We start from the raw sequence: 12,972 nt of genomic DNA on the forward strand, positions 1-12,972 counted from the left end.
CTGTTCCTCAATCTATACAATTATGGAATGGTTTGGGTTGGAAGGAGGCCTTGAAGATCATCCAGTTCCAACACCCATGCCATGGGGAACCATAACAAGTTTCATGTCGTGTTGAATCGCAGAATAATTCAGAGTTGTACTGCTAGTTTCAACCCTAATTAACTACAATCTAATCCATGCAGATGCAGAGCAGTACAAATATGGCAAGAATCGTGTGGAGGCAGATGCAAAGAGATTACAAAGCAAAGAGGAGGAGCTGCTGAAGAAGAAAGAAGCCCTTCGGAACAGGCTGGCTCAGCTCCGGAAAGAAAGGAAAGATCTGCGTGCTGCCATTGAAGTCAATGCTGGTATGAGGTGCTTTTTTGTGCTGAGCCCTCACCTGTGTAGGCTTAGTTATCCAGACAATTTTGTATTCTGTGCTGAAGTCCTGTCACCCTAAACAAGGTTTGGTTTTGATGCTGAGCAATGCTCTGTAATGTCTATATTTGCTTTCTATGTAGATACAAAGTGTATAAGATGAAAATAAATATATAAGTGTATATACTTATTTTATATATGTTTGTGTATGTATACACATAACTAAGAAATTTGACTGGTGAGAACTTCAGATAAGCAGAATGTGAATAATTCTTTTTGTGACTGGCTAATTATATTTTCATGATACAGAAAAATAATTTGAAACAAGACTACATATCTAGGAATGTCACTTGATAGAGAGCATTTTATTTATGCTGCTAAACTTTTTACATGAAAAAGTGTTTTATATAAAGTACCTAAATTTTTTTCATGTCACTAATATGTGGAGACCTTGCTTCCTCACTTTTTACAAAGAAAATAATTTCTCTGAGTGTCAATTTAACCTTTTTATTGAAATAATAAATTTGCTGTGAATGACAGGCAGGAAGACCCAAGTGATTCTTGAAGACAAGTTAAAGAAATTGGAAGAGGAGTGTAAGCAGAAGGAGGCTGAGCGTGTAAACCTGGAGCTGGAGCTGACTGAGGTGAAGGAGAGCCTTAAGAAAGCCTTGGCTGGTGGCATCACTCTGGGCTTGGCTATTGAACCCAAATCAGGAACATCAAGTCCACAGGTATGCAAAGCCATTAAACATGCAAACCCCAGTGTCATGGGCTGGGAGTGCTCAGCCTTCTCAGCTCCAGCAGAAATGAGTAGGAACTGAGAGTTTTATAATGGCTCATTAAGCTAAATAAATACAAGCAGAATTAAGTGCCTTTCTGTGTTATTTACATTTTCTACAGCAGCAGGGAGCAGGTGGACATGGGAATTACAGGCAGAATGTGTTAGGATAGTGTGCAAAAGCCAACACCTTTTGTCCTCAGTGGCTGCAGAAGTGCAGGAACTGAGACACTCCTCCAGCCCAGGGAGATTTAAATGCACCAAGTCACTGTGCAGTGATGGAGACAGTGCTGGTCCCCTGTCAGTTGCTGCCACACTTGGCAAGGGCTGCATCTCACAGGGTGGAGTTTTGCAGTCCCAGCTTGTGCTATAGATCTGTGTCTGAAGCAGCCATCAAAAGGATCAGAGAGGGATACATCAATTCCTCTGGATTATCCACAGTTGTTTAATCAGACCCATAGTTGTTTAACAGAATAGAAACCTCAGTTTTCATCACAGAACACATTTGCACATTGTTTTGTTTCATTTGTTCTAATCGCTTTCATTTATTCATCATTATTATGAATATAGTTTATTTTAAAAAAAGATCTGCAGTTCTGAATCTAAAGTAGAAAATACTACACTACTTGGAGGAAACTAAATATAAGCTTTTCACTGTTCATTAGTCTCCAATTTTCAAGCACCGAACTTTGGAGAACTCTCCAATCTCCAGCTGTGATACCAGTGATACTGAATGCTCCATCCCTGTGAACAGTGCAGCAGCTCTGAAGCGACCTCCCTCATCAAACAATTCTCCGTGTCGAGGCCATGTCCTTCGAAAAGCAAAGGTGAGAGAACTGATGTCTAATTCTCTTTTTCTGTGCTTTTTTGTACTTTCTCACAAAGTCTTATTTAGCCTTAAGAAAATATCTAAATTATTTGTATTACTACATAAATACTGCTGGTTTGGGGAACCTTTTGCAGAAGAATTGGTAAGTAGTTTGGGAGACAGATTTGATTCTGTTTCATTCCATGTTTTCCCTGTTGCTATATAGATTTAATTTGCCAGGTTAAGTGGTCTGTGGTGTAGACAGTCCATCTGTCTACTACTCTGTGTAGCAGAGAAGTGGTTAAAAGAGCACTGTTATAGTAAGTGATTAGAAATGACACAAGATTGGGTCTGATCTTTTCCAGCCACTGCAAGAACAGAATAGCTGTACATTATTTTATAATAAAGGACAATGTGTTGTGCAAGTTATCCATTCAATGTACATTTAAAATAGAAGTTGAATTACCTTATTTTAGCCTTGCAAGTACCAGGCTGAAATTTGCTGTCCTCTTGTATTGTTAGAGTTTTCTAATTTTTGTGGTTTAGTTTAAATGGGATTTGTATGACCATTCTTCTGGCTAAATTTGGTGGCAGCATAAGCATGTGGGCAGCACATAACCAAGGGTGACAGTAATAGCTTTGGGCCCAACCTTTTGTTGATTTAGAAGTTCACTGCTAGTGGTAATTATAAACAGTAATTATAATAAACACTTGTCTTTCATGCAGGCTGTTTGCTTTTTTCATTGATGTTTTCTGTATTGGGATTTCTTCACTTTTGTTACATGTCTTCGTTGATTATATATATTTATAGTGTCCGAGCTTGAGCCTAAAACCTAAATATAGTAGATACTGAACAATGAGCATCTCAAAAAATTATTTTAAAATTTTCACAATAGAATTATTTCTCCTGATACACCATTTGTGAGAGCTTTCTCACCCTTCTTCTACCCCCTTTCCATGGACATTGACTGCTTTTTTCCTACCAGTTAGCCTGATTAATTTAAATCCAACTAAGAGTAATTGCATTCAGCATAATAGGTTTCAGTTCTAATCAACTTTGAAGTTTGCAGCTTGTGTTTCAAACCTGAAGAAGGATTTATGTGCTCTGAAGCTTATCTGCGTATTCCAATTATATCCTAATTTGTCCCGTAACGATATCATCTCTAACTGTACACTTTGTCTTAAATGTGGATGTGAGCTCAGCATTGCTCAGGGAATGTGGTCTAGCAGAGCACAGTCTTTGCAAATGGGATTTGTGCTGGACAGGCACATTAAATCCAGCCATCTAATCGTTACAGCTGGAGAAACCAGGGCACTATAAAAACCTAAACATTTTTGGTGTAAAGAATACCTTCCAGCTGTAGGACATTTTTTATGCTCAGCATATACCATACAGGAAAAACCCTGCTGCATTGTTTGGTGTCAGTGTGTTTTGGATGGCACAATAAGTTGGTCAAGCTTTTTGGCAGAGGAATCTTGGATATAGGATTAGGCTAATCAAAAAGGATATGGAGCAACTAAGCATATTTCCCATGCTGGGAAAAAACAACCCCAAGTATCCAATTCAGCTTTAACAGCTTTTCCCTAAAACCTCATGCAGTAAATATTAAGAGTGAAATTTTGCTGAATTAGATAGTGGAACCCAATCTGTTCTCAGGCTGCTGGCAGCCCCAGCTGCCATCAGGTGCACATCTGCAGCACGCCCCACGCTCGGGGGTCTCTGGACGTGTGCGGGGGTGGAATTTGGCTCTCAGTTCTTTTGGCCTTTTGCAGTTGCCAGTGAGCCCAGGCCTTATGGATGTGGCTCAGGAAAGGGCGTCACACGTGAGTATCCCAGAGCAGAACTTGGCTCTCCACGCATGGGTGTCAGAGCAGTTTGTGGGAGTGAAACACATTCCACCTCTGTGCTTGCGCTTGCCTCTCCAGCAGCTGGCAGAGCTCCCGCTGCTAGGAGGGAGCTGTATAAACATTCAGAATGTCAGAATATGGTTTTTTCCCCTGAATGCACTGAATGCCTCCCTTCCTGCCCTTTCCTTGCACGCAGGATGCTGAGCCTGTCACCTGCCAGCCTTGTGTCTGCAGCCACCCTCGTGTCACAGCCGTGCTCCCCAGCCAGCCTGTGCCTGTGCCACCGAAAGCTTCCTCCTCTCAGATGCACTGACATTAGAAGGAAATGCAGAGAGAAGCAGAAAGATAGATCTAGTGTTAAGAATAAGCAGCAGTTTGGGGATTGACTGCTCAGGACATACACTATATATACATGCATATATACATACATATATTTTTCTCACTTCTCTGTTTGCAAGTATTTTAAATTTTTTTTTTAGGAAAGCAATTATGTGTATTTTTAAGAAGCCAGAAGGCATTTTAATTGCAATTTTGTCTAATCTGTACTTGGCTAGAAATGGAGACAGTAATTAAAATACGGGAAAAAATCTGCGTTAGTAGTCCTAGAGAAGTAAAAGGGTTCAAATATTCTTGCTGCACTACCATTATTTGAACATTTCACATATTCATTTAAATATCAAATTAGTTTCTAAAACTTAAGTTGTTATGTGCAGGAAGGAAACTGAAATTATTTTTTCTGATTTGTTTTTGAAACAAGTGGGCTGGTGAATGTCAGCAGCTTACATTTTGCTTGTGTTCAAGGACTGGGGAAGAAAAGGAGCTGTCCCAGTTTCCCATCTCCCAGTCAGACTGTCAGTGTTGACTTAAACATTCTTTCCTTGGTGTGAACCTGCTGGAGCACTGGAGACAAAGAAAAACTTCCTTTTGCACCTGCAAAAGAAGCTTCTGCTTTCAAGGCTTATTTAACACTTCAAAAATTTCTCCTCCCAGTTGCTTAGCCAAGGACTTCCTTTAGAGCTCAGGTAGCATATACATAGGGAATATGCATTTAACAGAGTTTTTAAAGTAATCTAATTTTTACCAGTATTGTGTTTTAAGTTTAGAATTACCATAATCTGAAGAGTCAAACTGGATATTTAAAACACACTGAGTTTTAGTAAAAGCACCATTTAAATGAAGAAAAAAACCAAAAAAACCCACAAGTTTGGAAACAAAATCAGTTATCATCTACCTTTAAACCCAAAGGTTTTTTCTTTATACTGCCAGAGAAGCCTCCAACTGTGACCTTTAGTGTTGCTTTACAGCAGTTGAAGAGGTGTCATGGTCATACAGCTGTTCAGCCAAACTAATGCTCTTACTGCTTTCAGCAGCAGGAACAGCTATTTACGTGCATAAGTAATGGTTTTCAGTCAGAGCTCTTAAACGCTGTGGAATGAGTGTTAAATTCAGGAATCCAGATTGGGAGCCAAGTCAGCAGGCTGCCTGCAGTGTCTCTGCAGAGTGGATGGTCAGAGAGGAATCTGCAGCCCCCAGAGCCTGGCAAGAAGCAGCTGCACAGTTGCTCCAAGGGGCTGCTGGAGCCAGAAGGCCACTTTCTGTGGGAATGCAGTCATTCCTGGTGGCTGTGAGGGTGTGATTCAGGGAGCAGTACAGTGTGGATGTAGGCTGAGCCAATCCTGCTTCAGCTGTTCTGCTCCTAGGTGGTGTTAGGAGATGCTGTAGGTGTCATTCAGTAGCCACAAGTTTTATTAAACTGGGTGTTCAGCTATAGCAATCTCCTGATTTTCACTTATGTGGCAGAAGAAATGGCAATATCTTGCTCTGAGATATATGAGCAAAACCATTTTAGGTTATGGGTTTTGCTGTGGATGTTTCCTTGTCCTCAGCTAACAGGTGGGGAAACTGAGGCACAGAAAGGCAGAGCAATTCCTTTAAATTGCTGAGCAATAGCTCAACTTGGATTATGCATAAGGGAAACAAATGCAATGCAAACTGACTTTTTTTTTCTTAACCCTGCCTGTTAGTCTCTGATAAGTTACTCTTTTTAGCCATAGAAATATGTGTCTGATATGAGTCTTACAACAAAAAAATTGAAGAGCAGTAAAGCAATCACTTGCTGTCAGCTCTGAGAGATATTGAGGGCTTCCTGCTGTCTCACGCAAGTCATCTGGAGAGCCCACTGTGCTTTAAATCAGCCTCTCCCTCAATCAAATCAGGGAGAGCTGAGTGCTTTACACCAGCTGTGGGGTGCAAATTGCTCCAGAAGTCCCCATTTGCACAAAACAGACGTGGCTTATTTGCACTGCACTAGCAAATAGGTTGCTGTATATAGCTGTGGTGGGGTGGAAGCTGTGCACAGACTCTATCAGAACATACTCGTTAGCATTCCCTAACTAATTTGTGGGCTGAATCCAGCAAAGTTAATGGAAAAACTGTTATTGACCCCAGCTGTGGCTTAGCAGATACGATGACATCAGTGAAATATCCTGATTTCTTTAACATTCTCTGTATCTTTTTTCCCTTCCCTTTCCAGGAATGGGAGATGAAAAATGGAACATAAACAGCAAAACCACTCAGTTCCCATAAAGGCCTTACCTACTACAGACCAAGACATAGGCTGCAAAGGACTCACCTCAAAGGTCACATCAAGTGATAAAACATAAGAAGTTTTATAACTCTGTTAAGTTAATGGTAGCTTGGCGCTAATTTGCCTGTATTCCCTCTACTGTGTTGCTGTGTAACTACGTGTGCCCCTTTTTATTAGCTGTAACTCCTTGTTTCCAACTTCACTGGTAACGAAAATGAAAACCAAAAAAAAAAAAAAACCTAACCAACCATTGGAATTAAAAAGGAGCATAAAGTCACAGTTGAAAGTTTACTTTGCTGGAATAGCACAGAACCAGCAATGTTAGTTATAGTGCATCAGACAGGCTGAACACTGCTGAAGACTGGTGTGAAATCATCACCCTTACAGGTAAAAACTTCTGAGCTCTGCCCCAGAGCAGGTCTAACTCATTAGCAGAGGCTTTGCTGGTGGCAAAAGGAAACTGAAGAAATGTGCTCACAGAAGCAGCAAGTCTTGCTCAGCCCAGGAGTTCTGCAGTGCCTCCGTGGGATGAACACAACTCAGCAGTGAAGCGTTTTTTGGATACTTTTTAGACAGATGCTTTTGTCATTGGGAGATAAAAAGCTGCCAAACTTTGAGACAAATGCGTTTTTGTACGTTCTCTTTATTGCTGTTCTGAAGTACCAGTCGTTTCCAAAGGTCATGTTCTTGAACTATGACTTGTTCCTGATTTTTTTAAAAGGCAAACAGGTATTTTTAGATACTGCTTCTTTTCTATACTTTTTGAAGAAGAAAAAGAAAAGGTAATTGAAATTAGTCCTCAACAGGTAATGGCAACTCAGAATAACTTATGCAGTCAGTCTTGTTTTTGTTTTTTTTTTTATAATATGGTATTGTTAAACTTGAGTTATAGAACACTGCTGTACTTAGTTTCCTTCATCTTTTCAGACCTCAGCTATTATTTTTGAGGAAGGTGGACTGAATAGGTGATAATTTTCAGACTCTTTTATAAATAGTTCAACAAATAATTGGGGATTTTCTCAAACAGGACTCCATTTCTGTTTACTAGGAAACATCATCTTGCATTTTAGTCTAAAATTATAAAGATCTGTTTTTCTTAGTCTCCATTCATGTCACTCTTGAGAAATTACATGCAGTAAATTGCCACTGACGCCCTTCAAAATCTCAAGATTGGTTTTAAAAAATCAGGAGGGGTTTTGGGGAGGGGAATTTATAATAAGATGGCTTCTTTTAAGTTTTTCTCTGTTTTTTTTTTTAAGCCTTTGGAGAGCTTTCAATCATACTCTCAAGATTTTTTTCCTCCACATCTGTGAGGAGTAGAAAATGACTTTAATTAAAAATATTAAAATACTAGTCATATTTTGAGATTATCACAGATGTTAGGGCTGGAGTCTTGATAATTAGTTAAGACTGCAATTAAAATCATGGAAGTTGGCAAGACAGTAGTTGTCAAGGATCACATCCCTTTATGGCCAAGCCTGCAGATTATCTCTTACCTTCAGGAATGGGTGAGTGCAACTCCTGGAGGGTGCACTGGGATTCTCAGCTGAGCTGGATGCCAGAGGACTTCCTGCAGGAGCCTGTGGGATTTGAAGGCACAGAGCTATCAAAAAGACCTGATGGCTGGCAGGAGACAGGGCTGTGTCCTGTTCCCAAATGCATTTAGGGCCAGGGGTCCCACTGACCTTAGCAGGGTAGAAATGGGGCTCAGCATGAGACAAGGCTCTTTGCTTCTTGTGGCTGTGCTTGCTACAAAGGGCCACAGGAATGCAGATACAGTAGGAAAGCAAGTGTCAGTGTGGTTTTTCACTGAAAACACAGTATTTTAGTATTAGTTTAGGTCATCTACTTACTTATTAACTCTCTAACTAGAGGGCACATTCTATACTGTATGACTATGGACTGAACAGTGTCAAATTCCCATAAATAATAGCAGAAACAAATTTGAAGCAAACGTTCATTTAGGCTTTTTATTTCAAATTAAGTTATTTATTTGTATATTTCAATAAATATTTAATTTATATCTGTACATATTTATAATGCAAATTAGGCTTCTAGTCAACGTTTGCAATGATGTAACAGTTGCCATTAAGAAGTGGTCCCACATCAAGTAATGCAGAGTAATCAAAAGCCAAATCACTTGTCTTGTTTACCCAATATTGGCATTGCATCTTGCAACCTCTATATCCCACAGTAAAAAAAATAAAATAAAATAAAAATTCCTTGGCAAGGACAGGTTTTAATCTATGCCTGAGGTAGATGTGTGCAAATTTCTGCCCAAGCAAACAGAAATTGTGTGGTGCCTGCTGCACAGGGGCTGCCACTCAGGTCATTAAACATCTTTCACTCTTCCTCCAGCAAAGGCTCCACAAAGCCACCACCTCATTAGTCTATTCTGTATAACAGCCAAGGTTTTGAAAGGAGGAAAACCAAAAAGCTTGGGAAACAACCTCTCTGTAGACCACAATCGGTGCTGTGAAATGTCCTCTGTTGCCTTGAAAAGCACTATTGCTGCACAATTTTTTATAAAGAGCGACAGAGCTTGTATTTTCACCGTTTTTAGATTTCAGGGTCACCAGGCAAACTCAGCCATAGAGCAGCATGACTTTTGTTTGAAAGGAAAACTCTTGTATTTTGAACCATTTCTATGTCTTTTAAGAAAATGTTACACTTGTGCTTCCTCACCAAATGCCTGTTACTGTACCAGGTGCTTTTTAAAAATTGTTTTGTTTGTTTGTTTGTTTGTTTTTAATGGGTGATGCTTTTTTTATAAAAAAACCCAGATCATAACTTTGGGGGATCAGAGGTGTTTTTTTAATGAGATAATTGTGGCAATTTGATTTTTCAAATGGAGAATATTAATTTAGTATCAAGTTTTGTTAGACACTTTCAAATTAATTGGCCCAGGGTGTATGTTGTATGATAATGTTCTCATATTAAGAATGTAATTATTTCCTTATTGTATTTTTTAAAAAACAAAATCATATTTAAAAAAAAAAATCTCTGTGACAAAAAGCATGATAGAAACATGAAAAAAAAGGTTTTGTTTTATTTTTGTTATTGGATATGTTGGCAGTGCCCATTATAATTGACTGTAAATATAGCCTTTCTACTGTATTTCTCAGTGTATTTAAGTTTTTTTGACACACATTCATGGAAACTTCTGTTAAAAAAAAAGTCCAAAATAGACCCACCTTCAAATGTGTGTCTTAGTAGCTTCAACTAACTTTATGCCTTTCTAGTTTATTCTTCAGAAAGTCTTGCAAAGTGTGAAAAAAGACTGGCGCCTGGTAGGTGCGACAGATCCGAGACCATTATTAATAAAGTTACCTGTCAAAAAAGGGATTTGCATTGTTTTTTGTTGGTGTTTATCAGTTTGAGGGATTGGTGGCACCTCAGCAGGTCTCCCACAATACTCAGCCTCAGCTGAGAGCCATTCTCCTGTGCCAGTCAGTTGAAAAATGCTGGTCAGGTTATTATGAGTATTTTTTTTAAACAGTTGTATTCCCATTTAACTGAGCAATGACCTTCTGGAACTTGAATGCAGCCTAAGGACTCCCCTGGCCGTGGAACGTGGAATTCAATGTATTTAGACCTCATAGCACAACTTCCCTCTTGCCTGCACCAGTTTGCTTCTGTGTCAACTCCACTAATAAATTATGCAAGATGTAAAACATTAAAAATTACCTCTTAGAAATGAAAGTGGATTGAAATCAAGCTGAGCTGATTATCAGGCTACTCAGAGATGAATGTAGCAATTCCTTACAGATGACTGACAGATGAGATGGAAAAGTGTTAAGCTGTAATTGCTCCTTGCTGCTTTTCTTAGATTTTGCTCTTGCTCCCATTACACTACAGTTATTACCAAATTTACAAAGTAGAAAGCTTAAGCAGAAAATATATTTCATTTTCCCAAACGGAAGGAAGCAATATTCTAAAGTCGTTAATTGGTTTCCTTTCTGTAGTTACAGCCTCCAAAATCATAATGGAGTTATAATAGTTAGATCCATGTACTGCACAGTAACAAAAATTAAAGACACAAAATAAAACAAAAATGAACATAAAAACACAAGTGGGGGGAAAAAAAACCAAACCAAAAACAACAACAAAAACCCTTGCCATAATCCTGTGGTCTAAAATACAGCAAGTACCTCTAGGCTCTGTCAGATTCACACAGCTTGAAGAAGCAAATGGCAAAAAAAGAAAACCACCTGCATTGCTGGTACCTCAGTCACCTGCTGTTGGACCTATACAACATCCAAAGTCTGGGTACTGACTGCCATAAATACAGAAACTCTATGGTGATGGTACTAGGGGCACAGCAACCCCTCCAGAGGAAAAATACTATTCATATTACAGTGAAGTTCAAGGGGAAAAAAATGAGGTCATTCCAGTGTGAAAAAAATAAATCTTGAGGAGGGGCTTGTATTAACAGGTTATAAAAATGAGGAAACAAATAGTCCCTGTCACTAACAATGCAAACATGGAGACTATCAAAATTAATGAACAGGTTCACAACAACTGCACAGACGTGCTTGCATTCACTGCCCAATTCAACTGCAGAACTTGTCACAGAATTTTATGGATGCTGGAAGCATATGGGTCCATAAACAATAAACAGAATTCATGGCAGAAAGTAATTACTTAAAGCTATCAAACACAAAGCTCCCTGCTTCAAAGCAGAAAAGTCCAGCTCCAGGGAGGCTGTCAGTGTGTTCTGGTTAAGTGTCCTTGTGTGCTTCCCCCTGCTCCCCTGACATATTGCTACTGATAAATGAAGTTGTTTTCTTTCACAGAAAAATGGGGTTTTTTCACACCAGCAGCTACAAAAACACTCTCTTCTATGAAGCAATGTATCATATTCTTTTCAATTTGACTTTTAAAGCAAGCATCTGTCTTAAGATCAAGGTAATGCAAAGTTATTCCTTGACAATTTATTATATAACTGAAAAAATTAAATCTTTTCAAGGATATTCCTCTTCAGTAATCTGATTACAAGGGAATAATTTTCCTATTAGATTTTGTAGAACCAGTAGAGTTACAGCTATGTGGTTCTGAGTTGAATGTAAGTGAAAAGCTTCATTCCTGGTTTCATTATTAATTTTTAAATAGTCTAATTGCTGTCACTGAATTATTCCTTAGAATTTTTACTTTTTTAGTCTGTTTTTTAGCATGTACTGCTGATTTTTTTTTTTTTTTTTTGAGATCAGCTTTTGGTATGATGCTGTAATGGAAAGAATGGATCCTTTTATCACTTTCAAAATACACTGAACATCATTTGTAGCATTTTGCTTCAGCTTTTAAAAACCATGAGGGTCAAAGTACACTGACATTTTCCCCACAGCAGCTGAATCCATAAGAAATCAAAGCATCTTTCAAGGCATAGATCACAAAAAGAAAAAAAAAATAAAATAAATCAGTGTCTTAATGGAAATCAGGAAAAAAATATTGGCTCTTGTTTATGCCTCAGAAGTTTTATCATAGACATGACTTATGATGAAACCAGTTAAGCTTCAAAATAGTATTGCAATTAATACGACTTTGATGAGGACTGCAAAGGAAACAGAAGTGAAGCAATTATTCTTTTTTTCCACGGAAATAATTTTCTGAACTAAAGGAGCCCTTCAGGTTAAGTATTAGCAATTTTCATTTGGTGTCTCATTTATGGGAACAGCTTGGCTGTGCCTGTTCTCCTGACCCTCCAAATCAGGAGCTTTCCTTGGAAACAACTATTGGAACATCATTAAAAATAAGAGACTTTAGAATTTCTTTGAGTTTTGCTTTTAATTATATCAGAGCACTCAATTTGGAAAATGAGATGTTGTCACTTGAGATTCAACCGTCTGCTTTTTGTAGAGATAAATTGCAGTTTAAAGTCTCAGCTAGCCACAATGTAGGATTAGAGAACCTCGAATGACAAACAAATTGCAATGTTTCCTAGCTGAGCTACACAAGCAGGGGAAGCCTCAAGCTTCATTCCTGAACCCAGGCTCACTTTTAGCATTGAGTGCCACAGGGTAGGGTCAGACAGCCTCACCACAGTGTTCCTCTGGCTGCTAAGAGCTTCAGCAAGCACCAGGAGAAAGCACTGAACTAGGGCAGACTGAGCAAAACTCAGTTAAATTCAGAATTGTTTGAATTCTTTTTCCTTTTAATTATCCATCTTCACGTCCTCAAAATAAAGCCACTCTGTGAATAAATAATCCATTTGTTGTCCTATGAAAACTTCATTGTAGTCTATAAAATTTCTATAGCTAATTAGAAAAATTGGTAGGTAGTAATTCATTGTTGCTGCTTTGTCCCAGTATGAGGTTTAATAAGATTTCCCATTGCACATGCACAGCCACAACAATTAGCAACATCTCTGCTCTTCCCTGTTGTGGGCAACAGGCAGTGAAAAGAAACCATCAAGTTTTTAATCTACCAGTGTCAGATTTTCCATGGGAAGGGACCAAGCTACACATCAGCAACCACCTCTCAGCAAACCATAAACTCCATTCCAACCCAAAATATGAGCTCCTCTCAAAACTTTGAAGCAGGAAGGAATGCCCAGACTGTAGGGATGAAAGGCATATTCTGACTTCAGCAATTCAG

The 12,972-nt window shown here is 38.8% G+C and overlaps 1 protein-coding gene across 4 annotated transcripts in view; it reads left to right on the forward strand.

Annotated features, from left to right (window-relative positions):
* AFAP1 (actin filament associated protein 1) overlaps nt 1-9,495 on the forward strand; it is a 113,857-nt gene extending 104,362 nt beyond the window's left edge. For 2 of the 4 annotated variants that reach the window (XM_085059747.1, XM_085059748.1), the window contains 5 exons: nt 183-347; nt 898-1,088; nt 1,801-1,962; nt 3,717-3,767; nt 6,325-9,495. In XM_085059747.1, the coding sequence (XP_084915873.1) occupies nt 183-347; nt 898-1,088; nt 1,801-1,962; nt 3,717-3,767; nt 6,325-6,351 (596 nt within the window). In that variant the 3' untranslated portion in view covers nt 6,352-9,495. The remainder of the gene's footprint in view (nt 1-182; nt 348-897; nt 1,089-1,800; nt 1,963-3,716; nt 3,768-6,324) is intronic. The other 2 variants (XM_085059746.1, XM_085059749.1) reach the window with 1 other exon arrangement.
* Nucleotides 9,496-12,972: the final 3,477 nt, after the last annotated feature.

Source organism: Lichenostomus cassidix, chromosome 4 (genome assembly GCF_008360975.1).
Source record: "Lichenostomus cassidix isolate B80296 chromosome 4, HeHo_3.0, whole genome shotgun sequence".
Classification (NCBI taxonomy): Eukaryota; Metazoa; Chordata; class Aves; order Passeriformes; family Meliphagidae; genus Lichenostomus; species Lichenostomus cassidix.